Genomic DNA, 14,114 nt, shown 5'->3' with positions numbered 1-14,114 from the left:
CATCAAAGGTGAAGCATTTCTTTTAAAGCGTATGCCAATTCTTTCTAAAGGGAGCTTTGTTCTCAGATGATCCAATAATTGAAGTATCACTGCAGAAATTGAGACAAAATTCAATCCCTATTGCAGAACTCCTTGGTGTGCTTCATTTTTAAATCTCATTTCTCCTCCCCTTGTGGCTCCAAACACACTCTTCCTCCTCTTAGGCCCAGAGTGATTTCAGAGGATTCTGTAGCAAGTTCTTAGAGGCCCATTGTGCAGTAACAAAGAATTCGGAACTGCGGGTTCTGTCCTCGCTTGCTTCCCTGAGTGGGAAGGCTACCCTCACCCCTCACTAATGGTAGAGGAGGATGGGCAGTGCCCAGGCCTGCAAGCTTGCTGTGAAGTAGGAACTCAACATGCCAGTCAAACCTGTTGGGTGGATATGTGGGCAGGTGTTGAAGAACTTTTCTGGAAGAAGTATGCACACTATTCTTGTGAAGGGGATCGGGGTATGGAAACCGGGAGTTAAATCCCCAAGGTGGATGCAGCGTTCCATGTTCTTTTGAATTATGTCTAGGAGATTTTTAGTTAAGCATATTTTTACCCCCTAATTTCTTTTTGTCTTAGTTGAGGGGATCCAGAAAGTAATCATGGACCTTATAGATGAGTTTAAAGATGAATTCCCTACTATCCTCAGATTATCACAGTCTAATCAGGTAATGTGATTTTATAACTTTGAAAAGGATTGTAAAACATATATTGTATTTTTAGTGTCATACCAATTACTGAATTTGTGATTATGAGATCAGTATTTGAAACTTAGGAAAACATTCCTTTCACCTCAGAAAACACCACTTCAACTCTGACTCATTGGAAGGAGTCTATGTAAAGCAGAAAGATTGTGGGGCAAGGAAGTGAGGCAGATAGAGGGATTAAGTTTAAGGACAATCGCTGTACCTTTAGATTGGAAATCTAGAACATTCTCATAGCTATAGTTGCAACATAGTTTATTTAAGATTTGCTTAATGTAAAAATCAGAAAAATATCTAGATATACTTTGACTAAAATCTGTGGTAATTAAGTAAGTGAAGAAATATAACTGATAAAAATGATATCACGGGAGAGGTAACTATGGCACAAGTGTGTGTTTTAATGTGGCAAGAAAATAGTGATATCGATTTCAACAAAGTATATATGCGTATGTTTTAAACACCTGTTCCAAAAAAGGTTTAAGATAAGATATGGGAATGGAAGGAGCTAGGTAGAGAATCATAAAGACATTTGGTCAGGAAAAGGTAACATTTGTTTAGGGGACACATGTAACCTAATTTACTCAAAAGTACACAACTCTTACTGGAAGAATGGTTTCAGTCATTTTGGCCACAGTCAGAATAGAATATGTTGTAAAGTTATATGGTGCAGTAACAACCTGCTTATCCAGAAATCAGGCTTTTGGCAATATCAACATGAGGGACATAACACTAAAGGAAGGAAGGAAGCCAAAGAGTACTCTTGAGTAACACGGTAATCACAAAGTCTGTATATTTCGTTCCAAAGGAGAGGCGTTAGAGCTACCTTTAACCATTCATTAGGACAGCTGGCATTAGACATTTAATAAATCCTTTGCCTGGATCTGGAAGAAGGAAGACAGAGATACACAGGACAGCATTCCTTCAGTCAGTGAGCTTAACCTAATGGATACAGAGTTATAAACAAGTAATTGTGATGAAATATGGTAGGAGGAATATACAATTTAGAGGAAGGAGTGACTCTACATACAGCAGTCAGAGAAGACTTCATGGAGGAAAGATGCTTACACTGGGTCTCAAAGGATGAATAGGAGTTTTCAAGTTGAAGAAAGGGATAAGGTAAGTGGGTAGGAACAGGGGAACATATTCCAATGGAAGTACTGTCATGCCAAAAAAGTATGAAACGTTATACCATATTTCCAGAATGTCAAGTAAATTTGAATAAATGGCATCACCCTTAGGTCTTAACTTTGGGAAGGAGTGATACTGAAGTATAAGTATCTGGCTGCACAGTGGTAAGATGGCATCTAGATGGTGGTTGGCTAAGTAGGGTCAAATAAGTCTTAAGGCTCTAGGGGGCAAATCAGACTTTGTAATTCTATATTTTAGTCCTAGTAACGAATTGCTTCCTTTTATTTGTATTCCCATAGTCTTGGTATAAATTATTTTGAAACATGAGAGACTTGGCCATTCTCTGGATCATTAAGGAAAGAGCTTCTTGGTCTAGGAGTTAAAATGGTTATGGCCAGCACAGTAGTGGCAGTAATTATTGAGAAAACGTCAAGGTAAAGTCAAGGAAGCCTAAGCCTGGAAAGCCCTGTTGTCCTTCCAAGCTGTGCTTCTCCACCATTGCCAACATTAGAGAAACCGGGTTTCATTTAATTAAAGCTGCAACTTTCTTTACAGTTTCCTTCATCTCTTCCTACCCTCTACATAGCCTCATTATCACTGGAGCCATAAATACGCTTTATGGTGAAATAGATTGATATTCTGATCCCCAAAGAACTCTTAAGTTCCTATTTCCAACTCACTGAAGCCATTTCCTTATAAGAACCACACCCCATCTTTGCAACGAAGAATATGAACATAGTTAAAATTATTTTATTTCTGATTTTCAAAGCACATTGTTCTTTTTCTACCATTTACTCTGAAGAACATATTGCTGAGACTGGCAGGAAACCTGAGTAGTTAGGGGACATTGTAGCACACTGAAGTTATTTGCTCTCCAAAAATAAATTATCCAGAAAACAAGGCTAATCTTTTGTCCCTAACTAGGTTATTGTTAAAAGGCAGATTGTAAATATTGCAGATTTTATTTCTAGTATTGTCTGTAGTTCCCAAACATCCTGAAAGGATGATCCTGGTTTTAAGACTACTTAGAGGGCTTTAGTAATTGGACTGTATTTTAAATCTCTAAATTTTGTGATTAGTATTTAAATCTTTTTTTTAAAAAAACTTCAGGCACCTATTTAGGAAAAAGTCATGTTCCTGGCCTGGGGTAAAAAAAAAAAAAAAAGATTTGATGGTAGTGATGGTAGAATTTTTATAGAAGAATATACCCAGAATAATGGTTATTAAATAATTCTTCATAGCTAAAGATTTTTAAGGACATTGTTTCCACCCCACCACCAGGGCTGGGGAAAGTTAATTTTAGAATTCTGGCTTGAGGTTCTGGCCTCTGAGGTCTTGTATTGTCCACTCCTTCCCTTCCAACTAGCCCAGACCCCAAAACCTTCAGTATCCACATCTTTTAGTAAAAAGTAAGTTTTTAAGGTTTACACTTGCAAATTGCAAGTGATTTCTATAAGAGGATTTTAAAATACTAAACTTTTTAAGTTTGAACAAATAAAAAATGCAGCTATAATTAGGGAATTAAAATTTTTTAGTTCAAATAATCTTTACTTGGATGAGAGAAATTTTTTATGGTATGTAAGATCAAATTTACTTATGAAAAGTAGTTACATAACCCCCTTTTTTGGTCACTATCTTGCATTTAACTATGTACTACAAAACTGAGGATTGTAGACAGAGCACATTAGAATCCATGCAAAAACTGGATTTTTACAGCTGTAGATACGTTTTTCTGAACTCTATGCTTCTTTTTTTTTTCTTTAAACGTGGTATGAAAAGTGCTGGTATGACCAAACCAATTTTCTTTGCCCAATGTGCAGCAAACCTAATGCTGAGATGCTGAAATTTGCAGCAGAGAAGGGGTTTATTCATAAGACAGCCAAGTGAGGAGACAGAACACATCTCAGATCCATCTCCCCAAAGGCAAGGGGCTTGGGATGTATATGGTGAAGAGTGTAGAGTAGTCAGAGGTGCAAGTGAAGGTGTTTGGAGGCAGGAAAAAGGTGAGCTAAGGTCTGCTGTCTGTAGGCATATCAGAGTTATATGCTTCTTCATGGGATGCCTGTTGAGAAAATGTTGATGTTAGCATGAACTGAGGGTGCAGCTTTTGGCCCCCTGATGTCAAAAAGTTACCCATTGCACACCCAAGCAGGCCCAGTTGAATGGTCATGTGATCTTGACTAGTTTGAACTGGGAAAGATTAGCTCCATGTTCCTGAAGCAACCATTACTAGCAAGCCCTATGTCAGAGGTGTTATCTATACGAGGCAGTTAAAGAAGTCTTGTGATATATTTGTCTAAGCCACGTGACACTTGGAAGGTACACAATTTGCAGGAACAGTTAAGGCAAGCTTGATCAGTGAAGGCAGATCAGTGAAGCAGAGAGTGTTTTGTTTTGTTTTGTCTTGTCTTTTTTTAAAAAAACAAGTACTTCCCTGCTCTTCTGTAAGACTAGCTCAGGAATTGTTAGTCAACAGTTTCTGTTAACGCTATGGGGTACATCTTCAGAGTGGGCTTTTTAACCCCATGGGGCACAATTTCACTGGGGATGTACCAGTGATGTCTGGAAATTGCTTGTATTGGTATATATAGGGGTTTCTAAGTATAATGAGAGTAGAACTGTAGCTAGAGTGTTCTGTAATTCAGTTGTATTTTTCTCCTTGCTGAGTTTTTTGTTTTTGTGGGGTACTATCATTATTGGGAAAGTTGCAGAGCACATTGTGTACTGAAAACTTCCTAGATGGTTTCTTACTTAATATTTGCTATATTTTCCCAATGTTTCTCAACATTAACTTGTTATATTTTTCATTCATTCATTTGAATAAATATATTTACAGAACATCTACTGCTTGACAGTCACTATTCCAGGCACTGGTGAAGGATCAGTGAGCCAAACGGATATAAAACACTGCTGCCATAAAACTTACATCCTAAAATAATACGCCCCCAAACTTATATTCTAGTCAAGTATAAGAACAATAAACAAGGAAAATAAACTACATATTATGTTAATAGTAGATCTTAAGCACAAGAAAACATAGCCGAGAAGGGGTGTGAAGTGTAAGGGCGGGATGGGGGAACAGTTGATGGGTAAGGTAGGGTGACCAAGGGGGTCTTAGTGAAAAGGTCATTCTTGAATTGAGACTTGAAGGAAGTGAGGGAGCAAACCTTGGTGTGCTTGAGGACTAGATTGGCACCGTTAGTCCAGAGTCCCTGCGATGGGGGTCTACTTAACAAGCTCGACAAGTAATAAAAGAGGACAAGGGAGAGAAAAAGACGATGAGGCCAGGGAGGTGAAGGAAAGGCAGTCTTCGCAGACCATTGTAGGTACTCAGGTGCTCACTGAGTGCATCAGGAGGCCACTGCTTGAGGACAAAAGCAAGATCGGGTCTGACGTAAGTTTTAATTATATCTCTCTGGCTGATGTGTTGAGGAACAGAAAGAAAGTAGGTGAGGGTGGAAGCAGGGAGTCCACTGAGGAGGCTAATTTTCAAGTCTGGAGAAAAGATGATAGTGGCATGTGAACATTAATGGAATGAGTTGTTGGTACTGGGGCTGGTGAGAAGTGGTCAAATTCTGGGGCTATTCAGAGAAAGAATTGAATAAGATTTGCTGACAGACTGGTTTCAGAGATGTAGGGTAGTAAAAAGCCAGTGTTACTAGAAATTGGAGTTCAGCATTAAAACTGCTGATGACAGAAAAATGGGCACCACTCTGGAAAAAATAGAAGAGGAAAGCAGGATGTGTATTCAAAGATTGGAGCTCAAATAGTGGAATCTGGAGCAGGATCCTTGAGTCACTCTGATTGATGCTAAGTTTCTTTGGTAAACGGTCTTTAAGTCCCTTGTTTATCCCTGAGGTGGTGGTGGTTGGGAGTTAGACTTTCTTTTCTGACATTTGGTGGTATGCTCAGACGATGATGACAAAAAGAATCATCTGAATGTGTATACTTTGCAACAGATTCCAGGATGGTTAGGCCGAGGGTCAAAAAATTTTAGAAAGAAAAGAAAGAAATGAGGACTTCTTAATTTGGGTTCAACATTTAAATTTACACATGTGGTTTGGTAAGAAACTACATAGCATAAAGTGAAAAGAAAGTGAAGTTGTTCAGTTGTGTCCGACTCTGCGACCCCATGGACTGCAGCCCACCAGGCTCCTCCGTCCATGGGATTTTCTAGGCAAAAGTACTGGAGTGGGGTGCCATTTCCTTGATAGCAGACAAAAAGGAAAAGCTGGTACTTCAATGAGGAAGAACCTTTTATTTAAAATTTTCTGTTAGAGCTAATTTAAAAAGTAACACACTGAAAGTAAGAGTGAATTGGAACCATCAGCATAAACTGGTGACTTTCTGCATTTTAAAAAATATAAGTAACCTTTTCTCTGCTGTCAACTTTGTATTCTCAGAGCCATGAAGAACTACTCAACATGCACTCCTGTGCCCAGATTTGGTTTCTAACACTGTTCTTCTTAAAAGCAATGATGGTCTTCTTGGGAACAAATTGATTCCATGTTTTGTGGTAGGGAAAATAAAAGGAATCAGAAACATCTTGTTGTTAAAAAGTAATAATTCTTTCAGTTATCTAGGAAAGTATCAAAATGCCTTCCTTAGGCATTTTAAAATGGAAGCAGAGTCATCAAATTGTAACCATTTAAGCATTAAAGGAAACAAAGATGATATTAATTAGGAAGAGACTGAGTCTGTTGGAAAATGCCCTAAACTCAGGAGGAAACTAAAATGAGAAAGATAACCAAAAGTGCAATAAAGCTTTACTATAATGCACACTTGAATTTTTTAAAATATTGTTTGTAATAAATGCTGTATTTTTGGTCAACACAAATTTTATGAACCTTACAGGAGACTTTTGATTAGTAGATTATCAATTACAAATAGGCTTATTTTTCTACAGAGATAAAAACTTAGACAATTTTGTAAAAGAGGAGAAAGTTGAATGGATCAATCTAGTGTAATGTTTGGAAGAATGCATCAAGATTGGTTAATTGAAATACACATGCAAAGTCAGTGAATCCAGGCCAATACAGATCACCAAGATTTTGTAAAGGAACTGACAAAATCAGGACAGGGAAACTACAGAATGTTAATATTTTGCAGCTGAAAAAATGAAGGTCCCTAAAACACTAATGACCACATAGACAAGGTTTCAGTAATGGTGGGACTGCACATTTCCCATTTCTGTTTGACCTGGCAATGTGGCCCTCACCGTCTGATTATAAATTATAATGAGAGAAAACGCAGTACAGTCAGTTCTCAGTACCCGGGATTCAACAAACCTCTGATTGAAAATATTCAGGAAACAAAATTCCAGTAAGTTCCAAGAAGCAAAACTTAAGTTTGCTGATTGCAGACAACTATTTATATAACACATTGTATGAGGTTTTATAAGTAATCTAACAATGATTTAAAGTGTAAAGGAGGATGTGCCTAGGTTATATGCAAATACTGTTTTATATAAAGGACTTAAGCATCCACGGATTTTGAGATGCTTGGGGGTCTCAGAACTGACTAATCCACATGGGATACCAAGGGACAACTGGAAATTGTGATTGGAAGTAAAACCAAACTTTTTCCGGTTGCTCTGCCTTGAGGAGGAGTTGGGAGGAAGAGGCAGTGCAGCAGAGCGTAAGGTCACAAGAGATTGAATCTGTTTGTGCAGGAACTTTGGATACTGCAGACCATGTGGTTTCTCCTCAAGGTGTGTTTGCGGCCAGCTTAGATAATATCAACTGATGGCACCTGTGTATTTTTTGTGCTTGTTCTACCTACCATATAACAGCTTGTAAGGACTGCTGTGCTCTAAAGAGGCTTGGAATTATAGCAACTGTAGCAGCCCACAGCTTAGCCCATCCTCTACTGTTCTGTTGACTAGGAGGATTGAGACCACAGGTGGGCTAATGGGACTTCTCAGCAAAGTTAATAGACTAAGCCACAGTAGGACACCAGATGTTGCAGAAATACATCGTCATTGACAGGCTAGAACAGCTTTTGATCATCTCCAATGGCAAATGCTGACGAGTAAGAGAAGTACTGAAATTTGATGACAAAAACAGCACTAATAAAATTATGACTGCAGGATAAAAGCTGAGGCATTTAAAATAAAGATACATCATGTTAGCCCTTAAATATGATGTTTATTGTAGATCAAAAAATCCAAAAGATGTTTTGAACTTAGATATTTGGACTCAACAAATAAATGAGATTCAAAGTTGCTTCTTTTTGTTATTAACTCTTTCCTCCAAGTTATATATTGAAAAGCCAGAATCAGTTCAGTTCAGTTCAGTCACTCAGTCGTGTCCGACTCTTTGCGACCCCATGAATCGCAGCACGTCAGGCCTCCCTGTCCATCACCAACTCCCAGAGTTCACTCAGACTCACGTCCATCAAGTCAGTGATGCCATCCAGCCATGTCATCCTCTGTTGTCCCCTTCTCCTCCTTCCCCCAGTCCCTCCCAGCATCAGAGTCTTTTCCAATGAGTCAAAAGCTAGAATAGCTCATAAAATTACTTAAATGAATAATGGAAATTATACTTGTCTGTTGCCTGGAATGCAGTCTAACCACATTGTAAGTAATTTCCCTGTGGTTCACTTTCTGCTAGAACAGAGAGCTACATGTCATGTGTTTTAGAAATGCCAGAAGTGTTTTCTGTCAGAATGTTCACAGAAGATTTGAGGTTTTCAGAACTGAAAGTATTGTGAGTTTGTTTAGTATATAGCTGCTGCTGCTCCTAAGTTGCCTCAGTCATGTCCAACTCTGTGTGACCCCATAGACGGCAGCCCACCAGGCTCCCCCGTCCCTGGGATTCTCCAGGCAAGAACACTGGAGTGGCTTGCCATTTCCCTCTCCAATGCATGAAAGTGAAAAGTGAAAGTGAAGTCACTCAGTTGTGTCTGACTCTTAGCGATCCCGTGGACTGCAGCCCACCAGGCTCCTCCACCCATGGGATTTTCCAGGCAAGAGTACTGGAGTGGGGTTTAGTATATAGGGCTTTTGTTTTATTTTTCTTTTAAACTGTACAATGCATAGTGTATGTGTACTATATTTTAACATTAAAAATTTAAATCATACTTTTTGTATTATGTATGTATGCTGTACATTATATACAAGGATGTCCATCAACTCTCACAACTTTGATTCAACATAGTTTTGGAAGTCCTAGCCACAGGTATCAGAGAAGAAAAAAATTAAAGGAATCCAAATTGGAAAGGAAGAAGTAAAGCTGTCACTGTTTGCAGTTGACATGATATTATACATAGAGAATCCTAAAGATGCTACCAGAAAACTACTTGAGCTCATCAATGGGTTCAGTAAAGCTGCAGGATACAAAATTAATATTTAAAAATCTGCTGCATTTCCATACACTAACAATAGACGATCAGAAAGAGAAGTTAAAGAAACAATCCCATTCACCATTGCATCAAAAAGGATAAAATACCTAGGAATAAACCTACCTATCAGAGAAGGCAATGGCACCCCACTCCAGTACTCTTGCCTGGAAAATCCCATGGACAGAGGAGCCTGGTAGGCTGCAGTCCATGGGGTTGCTTTCACTTTTCACTTTCATGCATTGGAGAAGGAAATGGCAACCCACTCCAGTGCTCTTTCCTAGAGAATCCCAGGGATGGGGGAGCCTGGTGGGCTGCCATCCATTGGGTCGCACAGAGTCAGACACGACTGAAGCAACTTAGCAGCAGTAGCAGTAGCAGCAGCATGGAGGTAAAAGACGTGTACTTGGAAAACTATAAGACACTAATGAAAGAAATTGAAGACACGCAGACAAATGGAGAGATATACCATATTCTTGGATTGGAAGAATTAATATTATTAAAATGATCATACCACTCAAGGCAACATACAGATTCAACATAATCCCTATCAAAATACCAATGGAATTTTTTTTCACAGAACTAGAACAAATAATTTTAAAACTTATATGGAAACACAAAAGACCCCAAATAGCCAAAACACTCCTGAGAAAGAAGAACACATGGGAGGAATCATGCTCTCTGACTTCAGACTATATTACAAAGCTATAATAACCAAAACTGTATGGTCCTGGCACAAAAATAGACACATAGGTCAATGGAACAGAATAGAGAGCCCAGAAATAAACCCACACACTTATGGTTAACTAATCTATGACAAAGGAGGCAAGAATATACAGTGGAGAAAAGATAGTCTCTTCAATAAGCAATGCTAGGAAAACTGGACAGCTACTTACATAAGAATGAAATTAGTGTTCTCTAACACCATGTATAAAAATAAACTCAAAATGGATTAGATACCCAAATGCAAGAGTGGATACTATAAAATTCCTGTAAATGACATGACTGATAAGGGGTAATATCCAACATATATAAATATTTTGTGAAATTTAACATTTAAAAAGTCAACAATCTGACTTTAAAAATTGGCAGAAGAACTGAACAGACATTTTTCTAAAGAGGAAATGCAGATTGCTATCAGGCACATGAAAAGATGTTCATCGTTGCTAGTCATCAGGGAAATACAAATGAAAACAACATGAGATATCACCTCACACCTGTCAGGATGGCTGTCATCAAAAAGAACGTAAATACTGTCGCTGAGGGTGTGGAGAAATAGGAACCCTCCTGCGCTGGTGTTGGGAATGTAAACTGGTATAGCCACTGTGGAAAACAGTATGGCAATTTCTCAAAAACTAAAAATAGAACTACCATATGACCCAGCAATTAAACTCCTGAGTATACACCCAAAAAGTTAAAAGCACTAGTTCAGAAAGATGCCTGCACCTCAGTGTTCATAGCAGCATTATTTACAATTGCCAAGATATGGAAGCAACCTAAGTATCCATCAACTGATGAATGGATAAAGAAGATGTGTTACACAATGGAATACTATTTGGCCATAAAAATGAAATTTTGCCATTTGCAGTAACAGAGATGGACTTGGAGGGCATTTGGCTAAGTGAAATAAGTCAGACAGAGAAAGACAAATACTGTTCTTATCACTTATATGTGAAATCTTAAAAAAGATAACAAACTAGTGAGTAAAACAAGAAAGAACCAGATTCAGAGATATAGGGAGCAACTAGTGGCTACCAGTGGGGAGAAGGAAAGGGGAGGGGCAGCACAAGGTTAACAGATAGAAAAGGAGTTACTATGGGATTATATGATACCATAAATTGTAAAGCACTGTAGAATTTAAAGATCTTTTCATTTAATTAAAAAAAAAGGAAAACCAGACATCTCAAGTTAACAAATTTGGCGCTTTACTGTGTATGGGAAGATGGAAGAACCTGGGCTCATTAACATCCTTCCTTTGCTCTGTCTGCACCTTAACTAGTAAAAAAATGTTTTCAAGTAAATTGTACATTATGTATATGTGCTGTATATTATCATTTGAAATTTTAAAGTAAGCTGGAAAAATATTTATAAGAGTTTTGAATAAGGATTGTTTGAAAAATTCAAATATTCAATGATATTTGAATAAGAATTGTTCACTTTTGAAAGAGCTCTTTTTAAAAAATGCAAAAACAGATAAATAAATCCAGAGACAAAATGAAAAGTTTTTGTCTTTAGGCTCATTAAGTTAATTCTGGAAATGGCAACCCACTCCACTATTTTTGCCTGGAAAATTCAGTGGACAGAGAGTCTGGTGGGCTACAGTCCATGGGGTCCCAATATCGGACACGATTGAGTGACTTTCACTTTCACATCCTAAGGAAAAAAATCATATACTCATATAGTTATTTAAATACAAGAATGGGATCCGTGAGCTGTATGGAGGGTAGGAGATAATTATTGGACACCTAGTATCAGGCGCAATGTACAGTTAGGTGGCACTTGTCTCTGCCTAGAGATTTTTTAAATGTCCTGGAAACAAATGGGTGGTTGCGGGGGTTTCAGGCAGAATGGAGGAAGGGAGCAGTGTGAGTGAGATAAATGAAGGGGATTAAGAGGCACAAATCTCCAGGTATATAATAAGTAATGAGGATGCAATATGCAGCACGAGGAACATGATCAACAATATTGTAATAACTTTGTATGGGAACAGATGGTTACTAGACTTATTGTGGTGTTGTTTCATACTGTTTGCAAATGTCAAATTATGGAGCACACCCAGGACTACCATACTATTGTCCATCAACTATATTTCAAATTTTAAAAAAAATTTTAATAAATAAATAATGCACTGGAGAATCACACATCAGTCACTTTTCAAAGACTTCTTTTTCAGAAAAGAGAACCCATGCAAAAACCATCCAAAATCAGAATGGCTATCGCTTTAGCCAAGATCAACCGAGGAACATTAATTCAAGGATTAAACAGCATTTCCAGATCCTCCAAATCAGTTGCCAAACTTCTGCAGCCTCAGCTTGCTTGCAGACTTTTAGAGTTAAGGGCCATATCTCATCGTTTGCTCAAGGAAGTTAATGCACCAAGGCAACCCCTGTACAACATACAGGTAAGTGAACATTGCATTTGCTCAGGATGTGAGTCTTTTTGTAGGAACTATTCTGAAACTGCACAGTATGAAAAATGAAAATGTAGCACATTTGACTGTCCTAGATGTAAAACAAGAACCGTTGGCTAAGAAAAATGAATGAATGGGCCTTTTTTTCAATACAGTATGTTCTCTGGTTTAAATAAATCTGAAATAGGAAGTAATCAGACTTTTTTCTCCCTTGTTATTTGATTGAACTAAATGAAACTTTTGATTTCAAATGGTTCAACCTAAATCAATTCAGTTCATTTCAGTCGCTCAGTCATGTCCGACTCTTTGTGACCCCATGGACCACAGCACGCCAGGCCTCCCTGTCCATCACCAACTCCTGGAGTCTACTCAAACTCATGTCCATTGTGGGCTGCCATCAATGGGGTTGCACCGAGTCAGACATGACTGAAGCGACTTAGCAGCAGCAGCAGCAGCATGCCCATTGAGTCAGTGATGCCATCCAACCATCTCATCCTCTGTCGTCCCCTATAAGCATGCAAATTACCAGTTATGTCAAACCTAAAAGAAATTCTACAACAGGCCTTAAAAATGATTGTGCTTTGTGTCCTCCCTATAACCTCGTTATGTCTCCAATATAATCTTTGTTTGATATAATGAGTATCTTTAGTGGTAATCTCATTTTGATAGACATGTCAATGTTCAGGTCTGTTTCAAATTCCATGTTCTGTCAAGTTCCATGAGTGTTGTTTTATTGAGGCTCTATTATATTAAGGACAAAAAAGCTCTAAGTTTTTCTAGACCAGTTTCTTTTTTTCTAAACTTTATGGCACTCTGAGTTTTTCAATCTGGGCATTATTCAGAACATTCCTTTGTTAAAATGAGAGTTAAGCCAGAAAGGATATGTATTAGTTCTTGTCGTCAAACAACCCAGAGTTGAGAAGCTTTCAGGCATAGCTGGATATAGTACACAATACCTTCAGGATCCTCCTTCTTTCTCTGACTCATCTCTTGGTTCAGATTTCTCTGTGTTGACTCCATTCTTAGACTGACTTTCTCCTCATGGTCACAAGATGATTTGCAGTTGTTCTCAGGGGCTACATCCTTCCAGGTTCAATTACAACAGAAAAGAATGAGTCCTTGATCCAACATTCCTGGCTAAGTCCTGAGGTGAACTTTTAGGGATTGACTTTCCTCTAAACCAAGGAAAGGGGTACATTGATTGGCCTAGGAATTGACTACTGCTTCATTCCTAGAGTAGAGGTTGCAGCCCCATTCAGACAATGCCACTTAAGGGTGGGGAAAGGATGAACCCTCAAACAAAAATGCATTGTTTTGAGAAGATGAGAAAATGTATGATGAGTGGTTAAAATATTATATAGGAATCTCTCTTTAATCAGAGATTTTGACATTTTCAGAAAGCATCGGCTATTTCAACTGTGACGTGCCTGAAACAGCATTTATAAAAGGCTCCTTTATAATACTTGATGTTTGTGAAAGTAAAAAATGGTTTATGTTCTGTTAACCATCAGATTTCTAAGCACTATAAGGCTTATACCTGTATCTTTAGATCATCAAAAAGAAACATAGCTGAACTGTATTAAATTCCCACTGAAATATCTTTCTGAATCTAATGTTTTGCCTTGCTCTTTCTTTGCATTGTTAGACCCACAGTTTCTACAGAGTTGATATAAGAACTGTTCTTTGCAGACTATTTCTGTATTTATTATGAAATAATGTTTAAAGACACTGTCCATTATTGTTATTCAGAGCCTTTTCTCCTCCTCTTTGCTAAGTTAAACTATAAA

At 38.1% G+C, this 14,114-nt stretch overlaps 1 protein-coding gene across 10 annotated transcripts in view; it reads left to right on the top strand.

Moving 5' to 3' along the window:
- Positions 1–14,114, top strand: part of SPATA9 (spermatogenesis associated 9) — a 60,239-nt gene that overhangs the window by 33,152 nt on the left and 12,973 nt on the right. For 3 of the 10 annotated variants that reach the window (XM_061424435.1, XM_061424432.1, XM_061424433.1), the window contains 2 exons: positions 607–695; positions 12,091–12,318. In XM_061424435.1, coding sequence (XP_061280419.1) covers positions 630–695; positions 12,091–12,318 — 294 coding nt within the window. In that variant the 5' untranslated portion in view covers positions 607–629. Of the gene's footprint in view, positions 1–259; positions 518–606; positions 696–12,090; positions 12,319–14,114 lie in introns of those variants that run through there. The other 7 variants (XM_061424429.1, XM_061424430.1, XM_061424428.1 and 4 more) reach the window with 6 other exon arrangements.

This window comes from Bos javanicus, chromosome 7 (assembly GCF_032452875.1).
Source record: "Bos javanicus breed banteng chromosome 7, ARS-OSU_banteng_1.0, whole genome shotgun sequence".
NCBI classification, from domain to species: Eukaryota; Metazoa; Chordata; class Mammalia; order Artiodactyla; family Bovidae; genus Bos; species Bos javanicus.
This window is presented reverse-complemented; position numbering and strand designations above follow the sequence as displayed.